The sequence below is a fragment of the Brienomyrus brachyistius genome, chromosome 9, assembly GCF_023856365.1.
Source record: "Brienomyrus brachyistius isolate T26 chromosome 9, BBRACH_0.4, whole genome shotgun sequence".
Classification (NCBI taxonomy): Eukaryota; Metazoa; Chordata; class Actinopteri; order Osteoglossiformes; family Mormyridae; genus Brienomyrus; species Brienomyrus brachyistius.
The window spans coordinates 8,546,806-8,565,514 of NC_064541.1; the positions used below are offsets into that span (position 1 = coordinate 8,546,806).

The window sequence follows — 18,709 nt, forward strand, 5'->3', positions numbered from 1 at the left end:
CTCCATAAATCTCATGATGCATTATACCCTTCAGGTTCAATTAATCTGTAGGCCTACATACGTATAGACACAGTGCTTTCCAGAAGCATTGGGTCAAATTAATAATTAGTCCATTATAGCTATATTCGCCAGACCCCCCCCCCCCCCCCCCCCCCCAAGCATTAATATGCTTTCAGGTGATATTTTACATTAGCAACTATTCATTTAAATTAATAATGTATATATTTTCACAATAGTTTACATGTAACATAGTATCAGATTAGTAACATTAATTGTAGAATGAGAAACCAAAGTGTATCCCTATGTGATTCCGAAACTCGTCCGTATACTACAAGGGCATAATAGGATTAATGAAATGCAGTTGTGCCTTTGGGTCTTGGTTTGCCATCCCATAAGATTTTCAGTGGCCCTATGAAAATTTACTGGGGGCACCGCTGCAAGCAGGCTAAAGACCTGTGGATGTATAGATGTGGTTTCATATCTTTCAATCAAAGTGAAAAGCAGGGACCGATCCATCACTGACGGGGAGGCAATTTCATCTTAAACATGAAAAAGAAAGAAAAGAAGAAGCCAAAGTGTCAGTTTGGGAAGTCCATAGACGGGGAAGGGCTGGGGGCAGGGTGGCGTGTTTGACAGACAATGTCAAGTAAATAAAAAGCAAGAACTGCACTGTTGACGCCTTCACCATAAAAAATACAGAAGATTCACTGCAATGAGGGAGTCCCTCTTTAGCAGCAAGAACAGATGGCCCAATACTGTACTTTACTCAAGTATCAATATTTTTGCAAATATGACTTTCACTCCACTATATTTGCAAGACAAATATTGTACTTTCAACTCCACTGCATGTCTATGAATTTCCTCAATATTAATTACTTTGAAGCGTAGGTTTTAAGTCAGTAAACACATATTTTTTTCCAGTGTGATAGACCATATTGTGTTCGTCACAGAAAAAAATACTAATCACAGTAAACTACTCATACAATGTCAGTCGGATTGCTGGGCAGTTTATAAAGCTAGAGTTGTGTAACTGGCTTTGTAGCATATTGCACAAGCTTTTTATTCTATGGGTTCTACAAGCAAGTCATTCCATTCTGTAGGTTGTTTCAGAGTCATTCAGTCCTGTGAATGCATGGTGGCAACAATGCATTGACATTAAAAAGAAAATGCACTTTTTAATACTTAAGTATTTTTAAAATCAAGTACTCCAGGACTTCACGGAAGGGTGGCCAATTCACAATGCAGTTTACAAGAATATGGATTTTATAATAAGGAGTAAATCATAAGAACCGAAGAAACCACAAGGGGTAAGACCTAGGAAGGTAGAAAACAAGAACTAACTAGACTATAACTAAAACAAGGGAAAACCTAACACTAAACATGTTTGGGAAAACACAGGCAAGTGTTAAGGGACCAAATGCAGAGCAACGATGGCTACAATGACCAACTGAAGAACATGACACAAACAGGCAACTGTATACACAACTAACAATACAGAGCAAGGAATAGGTGCGAGTCATTGACAACATACCAAATGTTGGGAACTTAGGTAGCAAGGGACAAGTGAGGGTAATAAAAATCAATCAACCAGTTGGGACTAAGGCGACACAGGAGATACAGGGAACATCGGTGAACTAGGACAAAACCAGACACAGGCCGAGATACCCGGAACCAAAGACACAAAAACCAATTAATTAAGGTGACAAAAAAAATTGTCTAAGTTGAGGTTCCAGCCAGACTCAAACCCACAATGGAAGTAGATGCTCAGTTTGCTACAGCATGATCAGCCCATTCAGCCACACAGTGCAGGGGAAAAAAATGACTGTTTTTAAAACAATGACTGTCTCCATAAGCTGTCTGAACTTTAAAACCCATCCAGTCAAATGTGAAGCCTTGAAAGGAAAGGAAGATTTCTTGAGTGTGTTACGTTCCTCAGTCTAGGGTTGAGGACCGTCAGAAAGGTAAAGGGAAAGGAGAGGGGAAAACGAGACAACCAGGGGATGGGAAAAGGGAACACGGGACACAAAGGGATCTTTTTTTGTATTTTTTTATATTTATTCACAACACTTTCACAAACAGTAGGGTAATAGACTTCGGGAGAGACACGGCCAAAACAATAAACGAACAGCACTAACGAACACGTCTCAACTAAGCTAATTCTAAACGAAAAGAAAACGGGAAAACAAAATGACAAAACTAACTCCGACTCCCTCACCATGGTCAGGATCTGCAGAGCAACCCCTCCCCCTGAACCTTACGGCACGTAACAAGTGACACATGTTAAGAGGAACTGGAGTTTCCAAATAGTTTGTGGGTGCGAATGTGTGTGTGAATGGAGTATGCGCGCACACACTGTGATGAGTGAGTGTCCTTTTCTGAAAGTAAAAATCCCAACCAAGATTTTGTTTCAACCACCCAGTTGAGCACTCTGTGACTGTGACTCTTTAGATTCAGCTAATTGGTTGAAACAAACTCTTGGTCTAGATTTGTACTTTCTAGACCTGAACTTTTCACCTCTACCTGGGTTGTTCCCTGCCTTGCTCCTGAAGCTTCCAGGACAAGCTCCTTATACTACCACAACTTTGCACAGAACAAACTGATACAGAAAAGGGATGGATGGATGGACACAAAAAGAACTGAGGAGAGAGCTGCTGCTTCTCACTGACAGCTACATCATTTACCACTCAATTACGATGATTCACATAATTTTCTGACAATATGAATTTAAGGCCCGACTGCATAGATAATTTTCCGAGGCTAAAACAAACTATAATACTAATTTCAGCTCACATACATACACAAGCTGATCAATTAAAATCATTGTAATCAAGTCAGGTACTTTGCTTTGGGCTACCCTTGCAGTCCTAAAAATAGTCCAATATAGTCAGAAATACAGCCCCATAAGGGACCGCGGCGGAACCCGTCGCTAAGGGAAATAACCATCTGAACCATCACACAAACTGGAGCCCATAAAAACAGTTCATATCTACCGATGAGCCAAAAGATTACGACCACCCATATCAACCGAATATCAAGTGAATCGGATATCTAGTAAAGACGGTGCGTGTGAAGATCCGGGATGTATTAGGATTAGTTTCGGAGATGAGCTAGTGGTCTGACCTTAATGATTTGGCCTTTGTGCGCAGTTCTTCTGCATTCAACATGTCGACTACGAGTACCGCATGTTAGCTTATCCAAGACCAAATATATTAGATATATTAGTTTCAGATTTCACAATGAAGCAATGTGGTCTTTCTTACAGACAGAGGAATCTGTCAGATTGGTCTGACAGTTAACCTACCTGAACAAGAGATCTCCAATTAAGGTAAAGCGCTTTCATTGCGGTCCGCGCAGTGATTTGCAGCATTTCACACGTGAACGTGTAGGCGGGGAGGTCAATGCACTTTCCTCTCCGACTCAAAGCTGACTAAGAATCGGATTTAGACTGGTATGTACTACATCATCTCTAAAACTAAATCATATTGTGATAGTTTTTTTCTGTAGGCAGCTGATTTGCAAAGTATATGGATTATATTACAATTAGCACTAATTACCTAATTTTGAATGTCAGTTCTTTATTGAAATTTTGTTATTGGCACTGTTGATTGCTTTGGTTTTTAGACATTCCTGCTCCTTCTTTTGTTGTGCTGGGAAATGTGCATGTTTCATATTCTTTTCATAACTGGTTTTGTTTATTAAGTCCCCTTCTGCTGGACGAGCTGCCACCTCGAAAGAGAGCAATAAGGCAGTTCCGATTTTCCGCCACTGAAAGCGGCTCGCTTTGAATTGTGAAGCAATGGCTTCGATTAAATAGCTCGTTTCAAAGGATGCTTTATAACTCAGAACAGACAAGCTGCAGCGGCTGCTGCTGCACTTTGACTAGTAAAATTGTGCTCGTGGTTTTCATGATCCTGCTCATTGTTGCTATCATGTTTGGAAACTCAGTGACTCTGGCTGTTATCCTGCGGACGAAATACTTCCACACTCCACAGGGTTACCTAAAGGCTTCCCTTGCCGTCGCTGACCTCACAGTGGGCGCCTTTGTGGTGCCTCTCTCTGCGTACGCAGAACTATCATTCCTGATTAACGGATCGCCGGCGAAATGGACTACAGTAAATTCACTGATCGCCACTTTCCACCCATGCAGTTTCATCGGTCCGATATTTGCGGGCTGCACCTTGGTGTCAATCACAACAATCTTCTTTCTCACGATCGAGCGCACCATTGCCGTCCTGAAACCGCTGCACCGCGAAGCAGTGATCACCAGGAAACGGACAAGCATTCTCATCCTGCTCTCCTGGCTGGGAAGTTTCTTCCTAGCCGTGTTTCCAGTTCTTTATAGCAAGGAAATCGTGCTAGAATACAACCCGTGCAGTCGAATGTGCAATTACGCACTGAGGGCTGCGACGTTTCCCACCCAAGCTTGGAACATACTCCTCCTGTTTCCCGCTTTCGATTTCACTCTCCTGTCAGGCACAGTGGCGATCAATATCCTTTCGTTCTCCACCATCAGGATGCACTCCAAGCGAAGGCAGCATCTGGCCGAATCTGACTGCCAGCGAGTCACTGGACCCACTTTCACCGACATCAAGGCAGCAAAGACCATAGGGATGCTCACCCTCGCTTTCACTGCTTCCTTCACACCGATCGCAGTCTTCGTCGTGGGAAATGTAGCCGGGAAGGAGTGGTGCAATTTCTCGTTTTTTGCCTTTTGGATATTGACAGCCAACAGTTGCTGCAACGTTATAATATACAGCGTAAGAGACCACAAGTTCAGGCACCGCGCTCATCAGCTGCTGGTGCCGCTCCGGAGAAAGAGCGTGACGAAGACTTAGAAACTCAGTGGATGTTTACAGAAATGCGTGTTATCTAAAACGGAGATAAGCACTTACGATTTTCTTTGTCACGTTTGAAAGTTAAAATGCCGAAAAGATTAGTAGCTACAGTAGGGAAGGGGAAAATGACAGTACCTTATTCAAACACCATCTTTATCAGCGCAGGAATTTTTGATCTCAAGAGGAAATTAAATTATTAATTGGGATTAGGAGAAAAGTGTAAAGTTTTGTTACCAAAGAAGGTCGTCATTATACCCGTAATACTGGCATACTTTTAGTGCAATGCCTCTACAGCGGATGTAAGAAAAACTTTTTTAATACAGCTTTTGTGTTTGGATGTGCTTGTGTGTATGTGGTTTCCATAAATAAAATATTACGAGCGTTACCACACTTGTGTTCATTTAAGAAATCTGTTCTATGACGTTTAACAATTATAGGCTTTCATGGTGAGACAGCGCTGATTATACGTGTCATGTGACCTGTGCTTCCCGAGGTTCCAGGCTCAACCCAACCCTGTTTCTTTACCAGATAAACAGTAGCGGAAGATGGATGGTTATTTTTAATGTAAGCACTATGCTTATTTGCTTAATTCAACAAAAGCACATCATTAAAATAAGCACAAAGAACATTATATTAAAATACAAATGTGGGTTTTAAAATGAGACTGTAGTATAGTCTCTACTGGTGCTGCATTTAACACCATTAGCAGGGCAGAATTGTGGTGTTAAAAGCATTTCCCTCAAAAAATTAGCATCTTGCATAGCATGCTAATCAGATATTTTTCCATAAACAAGTCAGCTATAAGGGGACTGGAGATTGTGGGTGCAAATAAACTGGGTATGAAATTAAAAGGAGACGATTAAAGGGACGTTTTTGACCCCTGAATTCATCTAGCAGAGCATCTAATCTTTGTCGATGTTTTGGGACCATTTCCACTTGCAAGTTCCTTTATTCCAAATTAAGCATTTCATTTTCTCTGCCGGGCGGCATGGTGGTGCAGTGGTTAGCACTGTTGCCTCACACCTCTGGGACCCGGGTTCAAGTCTCCGCCTGGGTCACATGTGTGCGGAGTTTGCGTGTTCTCCCCATGTCGTTGTGGGGTTTCCTCCGGGTACTCCGGTTTCCCCCCACAGTCCAAAGACATGCTGAGGCTAATTGGAGTCGCTAAATTGCCCATAGGTGTGCATGTGTGAGTGAATGGTGTGTGTGTGTGTGAGTGTGCCCTGCGATGGGCTGGCCCCCCATCCTGGGTTGTTCCCTGCCTCGTGCCCATTGCTTCCGGGATAGGCTCCGGACCCCCCGCGACCCAATAGGATAAGCGGTTTGGAAAATGGATGGATGGATGGATGGATTTTCTCTGCCCTGCAAGATAGTGGTTAGCCCAGAAAGGCACTGAAAAGACCAGGGCGAGAGAGGACAAGGAGGCAAAGCGTCCTGGGAGCTTCGAAAGGGAGACAAGATAACAGGTCTAGACGGTGCAGCTGGAGCTGTTCCAGCCAAAGAGCAGGACCCATGTTCTCAGAAGATCACAGCTCTGAATGCTATAAAACGACAGGTTCTAATGGACCGCTGAGGAAGAGGCTTCAATGGTAACCAAATGTATGGAATCAGGGCCCGTGTTCGGATAAAAGCATTTAATTATTGAGCAAATTAAATTTATAAATCAGAGGTGAAGCATTTTCTGGAATAGATAACAGCCTACAGGGACTTATATTTAAATACAACAATGTGCAATTTCCAAGCATAAATATTAACAGAAATAATTACATTATGAAAAGGTGAATTTTAAAGTAACATCCTGTTTATTTGTGCTAAATCTGAGCTGAAAGTATAATTATATCGGTAAAACAGGCCACGCTATTAAAAGATATTTTCACTTCATGGTTTCTGGCTATTTATTTCACTGTCATAATTCATTAATGCATTAACAGATGTGTGTCGTTTCGAGTCGTGAGGTAAATCTTGGGGTTAGTCCACTGCGTCTACTTCTGGGTCCAGCTCCCCTAACAGCAAAAGTTCAAATTGTTGTAGGAAACCGCTATTTTGCTATAAGGTTGTGCAGTTTGGCACAGGGAACTATCAGTGTAAAATCCAGTTTAAGGCATGTGTGGGAACATCGAGACTCCGGAGGTAGCATCTCCATCCACTGAGCTTTCCTGCTTCTCTCAAACCCAGCAGGTACAATCCGGAGGCACTAAATGTGCTCCACAAAAGGGCAAGCTCAGCGCAAAACCTGACTGGATCCCTCAGTCTGATGGTGAGTCAGTTTCAAGCCACCTTCTTAAAACCGCTCCAGTGACTCTACTGGAGTCTTGCGACTTTGACTCAAGTTAGTAAGGGAAAAAATGGTATGTCTGTTGTACCATAGCATAGAGACACATGAGAGTTATTGCAAATTATCTCATGTGTCATTCTGATGGGAAAGACTTAATATTGAACAGATCATATCCATGTTTCTCCACTTTCACTGTGTCTTTCCAGAACATTCCAACCACTGTCTGTCATTGTCCCATAATGCTTTTTGGCTGTTGACCATAAAAAAGTCAGTGTGTATCACAAAGATGAAATCTCCCTTTGATACTTGAATGACCCCAGTAAGAATATCCGGTGTGTAACACTTTGGGAATTTGCTTTGTTTCGGACAAACATTTTGTGACTGTCAGGTTTAAAAATCAGATCCCGTGTATGAATGTAGTGGTTCAAGAGCAATAAAAATTCAATTTGAGATATCCATCCATCCATCCATCTTCCAAACTGCTTATCCTACTGGATTGCAGGGGGTCCGGAGCCTATCCCGGAAGCAATGGGCACGAGGCAGGGAACAACCCAGGATGGTGGGCCAGCCCATCGCAGGGCACACTCACACCATTCACTCACCCATGCATGCCTACGGGCAATTTAGCAAGTCCAATTAGCCTCAGCATGTTTTTGGACTGTGGGGGGAAACCGGAGGAACCGGAGGAAACCCCACAACGACATGGGGAGAACATGCAAACTCTACACACATGTGATCCAGGCAGAGACTCGAACCCGGGTCCCAGAGGTGGGAGGCAACAGTGCTAACCACTGCACCACCATGCCGCCCCTCAATTTGAGATATTTCCCATTTGATATTTTGGGGGGGAGGCCGTGTGCTGGAGAACGCACCATTTGATTGGAGCCTGGGAGTCAATGTCCATAACAGGGGCATCTACCAGTAAGGAAGGTACTTTTTCTATAAGGGACCTAATGTCCAACTGGTAAGTGGGCAGGTTTATCCAAGACTAACCAGGGCTGCTGTGTTTGGAAGACGAGCACATGGTAAACTCTGCTTTTTTTCTTTTTAACACATTTATGTGATTCACACAGGAGTGAAAAGCATACAGTGAGTACAGCCCAGAAGCCACCTTTGTGCATTAAACCACAGAGATTACAGCTGCAGACGCCTGACTCTGTAGCCCATTTACCGTGGGAACTGCCTACTCCCTGCCAATGCTAAACCAGAACGTCCTGCAGACCTTCTGACTGGCTCATGCCGATTTTAACTACCGCGAAATTAAACATTCACTTGTATCCATGGAAACAAGTGATTGCAACCGACTCAAGGCATGAGCCAGGCATGACATTTCATTCCAACAATAAAGTGAAGCAATCCGCTATGTATGAATTAGGTACAATTAGTTAGTCAAAAATTTACAATAAAGATTTTTTTCATTCATAGAGAGGATATAAGCCTGCTTTTCCGGAAAAATCTTTATTAATATTTGTATAATTGCATGTATGAACTGAACCATTAGTTATGCAACCATGATTTTTCTTTAGCTGTTATTTCAGTTTTGTCTGATTTGAATCTGACAAATAATTTAGTCATGAACTTAATGAAACCAATTGTTTCAGTTTCAGATCATACCAGAAACTTTAAGTGCTTTAAAGTAAAGTAGCCAGTTAGGCTTAGTTTAGCTGCCTGTCTGTCATTCATGCCGTTCCACAGGACGACCTGCAGTCCAACAGCTGTCTTCTGACAGCCAATCTGACAGCAGGGACGCCCAGGGCCCAGTCTTCCATGTCTAGGGTGTATTTAACAGTAAAAAAATAGCCCTAAGGCATGGCAGCCCAGTTCCAGTTCTGGAAGCCAAAATCAGTTTGCAGTTTTCCCTGCTAAAGCACATCTTAATCAGCTAATTACTGGGGTTAGTAGCTGGGAAACCTGCAGACTGTGTTGGATTTTGGCCTGCAGGAAACTGGGGAAGCCTGGCATAGTGAAATGCCAAGCTAAAACTAGTGTACTCATCAAGAACGCGATATGGGAAATTCAGAGAGGGCAGTTCATCAGGCTGCCTGCTTATGCGCTGCTGGAGGAAACCAAAGAACCCAGGGGAAGCACACGTCACACGTGGAGAACATGCAATCTCCAACACGCAGGGTGGTGACAGGATCACAACCATCCAATCGTACAAGTGTGAGGCTGCAGTGGTAACCCCTAACCCAAGGTGCATCCTCTGCACCATTACATAAGATGGAAATCAACAAAGAAGCCGACTCTAAATTTTGAATCTGCCAGCGCAAAGAGCGAACTCTCTCCCAGAGGCGGAAAGTTCAGGTTCAGAAAGTAAAAATACAGACCAGGATTTTATTTCAACCAACCATATATAAAGAGTCACAGTCACAGGATCATCAACATGTTGGCTGAAGCAAAATCTTGGTCTGCTGGACCTGAACTTTCCACCTCTGCCCTCTCTGCCATGGTAGCCCTTTTCCGTCGCTAAAACTCAAGTGTGCTGTAATGCGGGTGAAGCTCTCCTGGCGTTTGCTGTGGAGCCGCGATCCAGGAAGGACCTTACGACACGTACATCATCCATCTGGCCGCGGCGCGGGAAACAGTCGCAGGAAGCATCGCGGACAGCCTGGACGGCGGCTTCAGTCAGCTGATGGAGGGTGGAGCCCTGAGGGGAGCAGGATCTTTGGGTTTTAGGAACCAAGCTTCCAAGCTTTTGCTGTCCCAGTCAGACATGCTAATTTACATCCCACATCCTTTACTCCTTTTATAGTTATAAAAAAATGAGAATTACAGCGAAGGCTGTTTGTTTCAGTACGGGGCGGGGGGGGGGGGGGGCACTGAAGGGAGCCGAAGAGGCAGAAGCTCCAGACAGCTACCCAGCCATTCGGATGAAGCTTAAACCACCTCCTGTTTGTTTGTGCAGATTCCTGGTCAGGGAAGCAACACAGCTGACCTTTGCTGTACACGAGTCAGGTGATCCTCAAAAAGTAAACTTCCATATTAACCTTGGAATCCTGCGTGTTCGTGTTTCAGTTTGTATGTACTGTAGTTTGACCATGCACTATGTTGACTGTTTCTTGTATCGTTGCACTACTTCGCCTGGTACAGTCTGCAAGAAGGCATTCAAGTACGAATTTCATTGTACTTTGTATCTGTACATTGTAAAACTGACAATAAACCTTTGGATCCTTTAATCCCTGAATGTCCAAAGTAGCTGCAGACAGAGGCACCAACCCATGAGGGAAGAGATTGTGCTCTTCAAGGTCCGTTTTCCTGAAATATTTCCCCGTGATCATTCAGAATTGTAAAACTGAAAATACCAGATTGATGCTGTAGTGAAATAAAATGAAACAGTAATTAACCAATAATGTTAGTCGCCTCTGACCCTCGAATTTATCCGCTCCCTGGATTTGCTTAACCAGAATCCAATTAGACAGCAGCTACTAAAACAGCCATCCGCTAATTAATCATCTCACAGATCACTTAATTAACAAATCATTTCATGTCCCATAGCGTAACGGCATTCTCTGTTGATCTGGAACAGAAATAAAATACAGCTTCATGTTGGCCTTCATTAAAATGTTGAACTTTCCGTACATCGACACAACAATCTGTTTGCTTTATTTAAAACGATCGACTGGTGTACCTGACGTGTGGAGGTGAAATTTAAAGTAGTCTGTTACGTAGTCTGCTGGTAGTCCGAGTGCTGCTGTGATTGCTCTCAGTGCCTTTGGCCTCGTCCTCTGTGACTATTTACTAAAAATGTGACTATGGTATGTACCGCACAGATGGTCTCAGAGCTTCTTAGTGTTCCTGCACGACCGCAAGACTCTCTCCCTGCTGGGAGGCCACGCAGCACTTAGTTTGTCCAGAATGGTGCATTTAATATTAACTCTTGCTTAGCTGGGATTAGAGAACATACACAGCGTGAAATGCCTAGGTTTAGTGCCAATGAATCGTGTAAGTGAACCAGTGTAGGTGAAGAAAACAAGCAATGGAATGATATTTTACTGAATGAAGTGTCTATAGGTTGCAAGAAATCATGAAAGGGAATGACGCCTCTGTACAAGACTTGGAGGGAACGGCAAGATGTGGGAGGATAGGGAGTGAAAGGCCTGGGAAGAGCGTGACCCTCAGGTTAGCAAGCAAGAAAACAGCAGGAAATACCCGGCGATCTCACGCAGAGGCCTCACATGCAGGAAAGGTAGAAAACGCACATTGATTTGTAAGTCGAAGGGTTCGTTCTTTGTGGAGAACCAAGACCCAGCAGACCCAACAAACGGGAAAACTAAAACTGCCCATCCATCTGTAGGGCTACCTGAAGCCACGAGGACAGCCCAGCATCCTCAAGATCGAGGGGCACTTCAGGCAAAGGAAAACCACAAGAGAAGACGATGGAACCCACATCCTGGGGATTATATTCTAAACATCCACAGGTCAATGATAGATAAATTCAAACATCTATACCAGTTTTTCCTAACCCCCAGACAGTCCATGCTTTTGCTCCCTCCAAGCAAAAATCTGCACTGACTGGTAGGGAGCACGGGGATGCTTCTTTTCCCCTGGTGGAGAGCTAGGAGGCAGCAAAAATGTCCACTGTTTGGCAGGGGGGTGGGAAGCGAGCAGAAAGGTGAACTGTCTGGGGGTCCCCGAGGACCGGGTTGGGAAACACTGATCTATACAACAGGAGATATCAGTAGACAGCCTTCCATGAACGGAGGTACAGTTGGATGGGAAGCAGAGGGTTCCGCTTCTGTAACGTGGGATGAAAGACATCAAAGTCCACCTTCCTCACTCTCTGCAGGTAGTCCTCTAACACGACCTAGAACAGGACACACAGCGCGACCGTAAACATGCAAGCAACGAAGACTATTCTTCTCTATCTGGACCATTTTTCGACCCGTTTCTTGAGCAATATGAGACTTTTTAGCAACATGGAGGCAGCCACATGCTGGTGTTCTGAACTGCATTACTGTTGCCAACACAATTCCGGCATGACGTTCTGGGAGAGGGAGAAGACAGGCTGTCCGACTTCCAGTGGAATCACGCGGCTGCCATTTACATTTAGGCGTCGTGACTAACGCTTCCACCAACTCACCTATGTGCGGCTCGTCTCAGAAACGCCCCCCCATCGGTTTCCTGCAGCCCAGATCCATTATTGTCTGGCCCATCATTAATTCTTGGCCCTATTATGTTCCCTTTTGGCGGAGACTCACCGTCTGCAAGAAGGCAGGGAAAGCGGCTGTCGGTACATTTCTGGCGAACGATCGAGCCTGGGAGCGGAGATTTAAAAAAAGACAAAAACAGAATGACAAGCAAGTGTCAAGTGTCACGGGTGAGCTCATGATAGCCCAGGGCTGTCATATCAGAGGCCAGTATATGAGACCATGACCCTCTTCATTTAGGGAGGCGGCCAAGCTGTGCTTCAAAATCACTTTGTTCCTTTAACAGCAAAAGAGACACCTGTTCATCTAATCCTACATTTATCACTCTCCAAGAACATGAGTCACGTAACGCATAAGTCAGAGCCGCAACCTGGACAAAACAGAAGGAAAGAAAAACACAACATGGACCCCACCCCAAACACACCAAAAAACAGGGCAGCCAGAGTAGAGGCTGGGATAGTGACTGTATCAGCATACAGGAGGCCAGGGAAGCAGCAGCTGTAAGAGGACAGCAGTCACATCCACGCCGTTACCCGCTACACTGCATGTGCCGGCGGACTGCATACTGACGTGCTGTAGATGCACGTGGGCTTGGCTGGCGATGTCATACACCACGTCTTTCACGCTCTGCTCCCGACTGCCTCGCATGAAGTCCTCCTGTGAAGCGCCGTGCTGGAAGGCAGGACAGCAGCCACATCACTGCCACTTACACATCATCATAGTGCACAAAGACAGTAATGTTACCGCTGCGATTTAATAAGCTCACCACTGACCACTCCTACGATTTACAGATCTTTTTAGCGCCAGTAAGCCTTTTCACTATCATTTCTAACCTTCATCACACTTAAAATGCACGGAGGGGAAAAAAAAACAGATGGTAGCTGAAGCAGGCCTTACACATTTTTCAAAAATGTCAAACGCATTACAGTGACATTTTTAAGCATGGGGGCATTTCAATAAAAAAGAAAGTGGATTCAGAAGCGAAGGAATCCAACCAAAAACTTGTACGATGTTGTGCTGACTGATGCAATGCAAAATAGATGGTCTTTAGCAAACCTGGACCTCAAAACTGCGACACTTTCCGCTTCTATCCAATTATGCTATTTTTACCCAATTTTACCTATATCTACACCTCTTACTGGAGTTAACTGGGGTGAGTACCTCACTAAATTGCACTTCAGCGGTGCCAGTGCTGAAACATGAACTGTTAACCTTCTGGTAAGGAGTCCACTAGCTGCCTCAATTCAACAGGAGTGCTTACGGAAGACAGTGGTACTAATAGTGAAGTGCGGATGTGACAACTGCGCCCCCTGGGGGGCTGAAAAGGCACTTCACATTCCTTAGGCTTTAAACTCCTGTAAAGTGTCACTAAGTATCCTAATACTCCATAACTCACTGGACGATTAAAACCAACAGGGAGATGCGCCAAGACAGCATGAGTTCAGGATTAATTGTAAAGACAACATTTGGAACGGAGTTAAATTTCCTCATAATTATATGGACCACCGTTACCCACAGACTTCCTAGTTAACATGTCACCACGGGGTAATGGCAGGACATTCAGCCAATGTCACTTTCAGGGGATTTCAGGTCACTACAGAAACCTAGTGAACTTTATTGATCCAAATACACTGTGGTATACTGCTAAGTATGCATTATTAGATAAAAGGGAAGTGTGACAGATTTTGTTTAAAAGGAGTTTAGCAAATCTAATAGCTGCCATAATTGATTTACATGCACTCTGTTAAAAGTACTTTTACGGAAACAGAATTTCGGTTTGTTAAAATTTTGGTTTTCTGGTGTTGCTATACCTGCAATATTATGAACTGACACCGGTTCACAATGGCAAATGTTTGGGGTGGAAGATTCTCACGAATCCCCCATTATTAGAAATGTGAAGGCAGGATTCCATGGTCACAGAGACAGCTAATATGCAAGTGAACTTGGTTGCCAGGAAAAAGATGCACAGCGCATCCAGCACAGCACATCCAGCACAGCGCATCCAACACAGCGCATCCAACACAGCGCATCCAACACAGCGCATCCAACACAGCGCATCCAAGCTAAGATGCATAGATTTATACCAAAAATAACACAAATATTAAATGACACATCACACTTATATAATTTTATACGAACCAAATCGTTTTTCACTGTCATTTATATTTTTTTGGCTTAAGTGTCAGCCAAATACATTCCTATCTAATTGTTCAAAGGCAACTGGCGAATAACTGAAACCGCCAATGTCAAATTCATGAATCAGAGGGGCGAACATATTTAACATACTTTGGAGCTGTCACGTTATTAATATTTGACATGGGTGCACGGAAATAACAGCCGTCCGCGTGAATTCCAGAGGCCGTTCGACGGCGGTTGTCTCACCAGCATGCAGAGTTCCATGGGAAGATAGACCTTACGCCACTGGCTGTAGTAGGGTGTGGCTCGCAGGCACGTCACGACCCCCTGGGCCTTCCCGATGTGACTGGCAGCGTGGTCGGCATGGACGTCCCTCACACCTTAGCGGAGCATACGGAGGTAAGAGGCCGGGCTCAAACGGGCAAACCTGTCAGCCTTCGGAAAGTGGCTGACATCACCAGCAAAGTCAAGGTCAGCATCGACAGGTCCTTTAGGGGAACAACCATTCCAAACGGAGAACATAAAGCCATTGCATGAACCACCTCCCCACCCCCCACCCCTGGGGGGGGGGAGGCAGGACGTGACACCTCGCCTTAAAGTTCTCTAACAGACGAGGGCGTCTCAGGTTCTGAGTCACACCTCAGGGGTGTGCCAGAATTTCTTAGTTTAATTAGTTGAAATCCACAAGGAGGTCAGGGGTACGGGGGGGGGGGGGGGGGGGGGGGCAGTGTGATGTGTTTCCCCATGTCCAGCTGTGCACGTCAGGGCCCCCCTCAGGAGACACCCTGCGTAACAGCAGATGTGAACCCCTTTACCGCTGACCTACGGAAGGTCTGAATGACACTTGTGACAGGTCTTCACAGTTTTTTTTTTTATTTGATTTGATTTTTTTTACAAGCTTTTCCAAAGTCGGGAATCACAGAGGTACCTGAAACCGATCCCCTGTTTTTCACCCTTTCACACCGCATGGAAATAACGGGGGTGAAAATGACGACATTGTCAAAACATAGTAAGAGCTGTTCCATATGGTCAGAACTGCAACAACAGTTAAGCCGGCGCCGCGTGGAAGGGAACGGTGACATGTTCCTGAGGCACACGCTCACATGTAATCCTTACTTTACTCACCGGTCGAGAAAACACGGCCGTTTTTAAAGTTTTACTGCCCTCTAGTGGGCGATAAGTGAAAAGCACTTTTCGACGCTTTTACAGCAGCTGCTACTAGAGAAAACGCGAAGCCATTATTGCATGCAAAATTCAAAGTGACACTGACCAAATAATAATACTGCCTGCACCATTGCATAATGAATATTTCAAAGCGCAAAATATCTACTCTTTCAAAATTTCATAAGGAGCAGAAAATGCCGGAAGGTAAAAGTAGAAATCCCAGTGTGGGACAGCCCAATGAAAATCAGACACCTGTGATTTACAGTAAAGGTTGCTTTTCTCTCACAGTTACAAAATGAGGTACAGACCGGGCCGTTGACAGTATCCAGACCCCCGAGCCATTTACTCTTACCCAGAGACTCCAAAATGAGGTACAGCAGTGCGGAGCAGGTATTCTCAGAATACGTCTCCAGCTCCTGGAGGTTCCGGTACGTTTTGTCCTCCAGATCTTTCTCCTGAGAACAAAGTGCAGATCAGGGGTGTTCAACCTTTTTTAACTCAAGATCTACTTTTCAAGTGGCCAGTGTGCCGAGATCTACCAGTTCAGATAGGGAGCCACAGCTATTACTCTTTTACTCTATTATTACTCCAGCTATTGGCCTTTCTACATAGTTAACATGCACACAGCAAACCCGGGTAATTCTCCAAATTGAAAAAAAGTGTAAATAAATGTATTTCTCCACCTTAGTGGGACTGCTGGCACTGGGACGCTATAGCTGCAGCCTTACTTTCGGTGTTCGGCTTGGTAAAAATGCTGTTCCGCTAACTGACTTTTCAGTTCTCGCACCTTTCGGCTGCGTATGGCTGTTGTAGCAGGGAACTCGGTCTTTTCGGAACTCGTAGCTTTTGTGCATCGTTCTGAAATGCCGCTCCGAATCGCCCTTCTTCGGTAAAGCCGCGCTCACATTGCGTATAAGACATACGGACTTCGAATTTGAGTAGACAAAGAATAATCCTCTTCTCACTCTGAATCAAAATGATCTTTCTATGAACCGCATGTCTGCTTCACGAATCTGCCCAGCGAAGCAAAAGGCAGAAATATCTGCACCTCTGCTTTACAAACTAACCTTCTAAGAAAGAACATGTTTAAAATTACTCATTAAAAAAAGGGGCAGATGGAAACACTCACTCTTTCACTGATAATTCTCAGCAACCACCGTTTAGTCAAGTTGTGTTTCTTAACTGCCTGCAGAAAAAATACATACAAAACAACATTTCAATGTCCAAAAGTCCTACATCCTCACGGAAAGTAAGCAGGCACACTGGTGCCAGGTGGGGAGGGGGGGGGGGGGGGGATTGCTGTACCAACCAGCCAGAGCTCTGCGCCAACAGGCTGCTCCGGTGGCTTGTCTCTGAACACGTCCTCCACGGCCATCCTCCAGAACTGCATTCGCATGAGGCCCGTGCTCTTCTGGGTAACCAGGTCCTTCACCTGATAAACAGCAACACACAGGTAGCTTGTCCACCAAGACATGACTCCAGAATTAATTTCAGAGGTTCAACACACACACACACACACACACACACACACACAGTCAAGGCATTTACACGCTGCCTTAAATCACACAATTCTGGTCACAATGTTGCAACAGAAACTGAATGAGGAGAATAAACATGCAGGCAATATAGCCACCAACAGCATGACTACAGCAAACATGACCTAACAAATATGAAATGTGTAAGCTGTTATTTCAATTTACACTCATGAAAATATTACAAAGGGTCACATAAAGGTGCACTTATCCACCCAATGACTGTCTGTGAGAAACTGGCTTCTTTAGAGACATACACCCTACCCTCCATCTTCCATAACTGCTTATCCGGAGGAAGGTCGTGGCGAGCCTGCAGTGCCGGCGAACCTACTACCTGGGCAATCTCCACGTTGAAAGCTCGCAGTGCCAGGGATGCCCGCCGGGCGGCGCTGGGGAGCAGCAGGGAGCACAGGAAGCCATCATAATCCCGTGTTCTGCGAAAATATCAATACACAGGCATCTGGCAAACCGTGCAGCTGTTACGTGAAAAAGAAATCCAAATAATAAAAAAAAGCTGAACAAAGTTCTAAAAACAAATTTAATAAAATGTACCATTTGACCATATTGTGAGTATAATTAATGCTTCTTGTTCCAGGACTCGTACGGGTGATACTATTGAAATAAAATCACAAATTACTGAAATAATAGGATATTCTCCGAATGCCACTGTACTTAAGAGAATTTCTTGCAAAATTAACTAAACACACACGTCATATGCATTGTCGCCTGCAAACTGCATCCCAGTTCTCCATAAATTGGCAGCAAAGCATACGAACACGTTACTACACAGGCAAATTCAGGACACTTTGTGGGGATATAGTTATGTTAATATTATAAGATGGTTCACCCAGTCGCAATCATGAGAATATTTAAACCCTGACTTTTATTTTGATGCCTAACTTCCAGCAATACAAAAAGTGTTATTCTGGATTTAAAAATGTATTGTAAGATACAAAACAGCTGCTCCAATGACCTGAAATGCAAAACTGCACGTTATATGACAGCGTCGCATACTGGATCTATACATTAGAATAACTCACCTGACAATATCAAGACAGTATTTTTCGTTGTGTTGCGAGCCGGCGCTTGAATAGGCCGATACCCAGAGAGGGTTAACCTGCAGGGGGCTTGGGGCGCGTACAGTACCGGGAAAAGCACGTAACTTAGAGCATCTGTGAGCAAAACCCCCCCGAGTAACGCAGACGCCGGGAAACATGTTACTTCACGCCGCCATACCCTTCAACTTTGACTCCCGTTTGGTGTTTCATCTAAAACCTTCCCCACGGGGACGGAAGCAATACAGCCCGTAATTATACATGCACCACAATATATCAGTATAGTATTCCATTGTAATATTTTAAAAGCAAAAAGTCCCCAAGAAAATACTTTTAACTTGAGTCTTATTATATAAAGAAATATGTAACGTTTGTTATTGTCATATAGAGAAATTCTTGATTTTATTTCCTTTATTGCTGTAAAGCAAATTAATATCCTGTTCTTCGATGCTGTTCCCAGGTAATCTGACTATTAAGAGATTTTGTTAAGTAAGTAACGATGGTCAACTGTTAACAGCATTCATTCATTGATTTGGGGGCATAAATATATAAAATGCTTGCTCTT

At 44.2% G+C, this 18,709-nt stretch overlaps 2 protein-coding genes across 3 annotated transcripts; one reads left to right on the forward strand and one right to left on the reverse strand.

Moving 5' to 3' along the window:
- The first annotated feature begins 3,632 nt into the window (after positions 1-3,632).
- Positions 3,633-5,181, forward strand: LOC125749144 (beta-2 adrenergic receptor). Its single transcript, XM_049026078.1, has one exon. The coding sequence runs from the start codon at positions 3,828-3,830 to the stop codon at positions 4,833-4,835; it is 1,008 nt and encodes a 335-aa protein (XP_048882035.1). The 5' UTR covers positions 3,633-3,827; the 3' UTR covers positions 4,836-5,181.
- A 5,892-nt stretch (positions 5,182-11,073) lies between these two features.
- ndufaf6 (NADH:ubiquinone oxidoreductase complex assembly factor 6) lies at positions 11,074-18,372 on the reverse strand. Of its 2 annotated transcripts, XM_049026710.1 has the most exons (9): positions 18,130-18,370; positions 17,424-17,523; positions 16,867-16,989; positions 16,687-16,743; positions 15,910-16,012; positions 14,640-14,773; positions 12,828-12,929; positions 12,309-12,365; positions 11,074-11,914 (listed from the first exon to the last, which is right to left on the reverse strand). In XM_049026710.1, exons 1-9 carry the CDS (start codon positions 18,303-18,305, stop codon positions 11,786-11,788), a joined length of 981 nt encoding a protein of 326 aa, XP_048882667.1. In that variant the 5' UTR covers positions 18,306-18,370; the 3' UTR covers positions 11,074-11,785. The 2 variants fall into 2 exon arrangements, with proteins under 2 accessions (XP_048882667.1, XP_048882668.1); XM_049026711.1 differs by lacking the exon at positions 16,687-16,743 and having other exon boundaries at positions 18,130-18,372.
- Between the last annotated feature and the right edge of the window lie 337 nt (positions 18,373-18,709).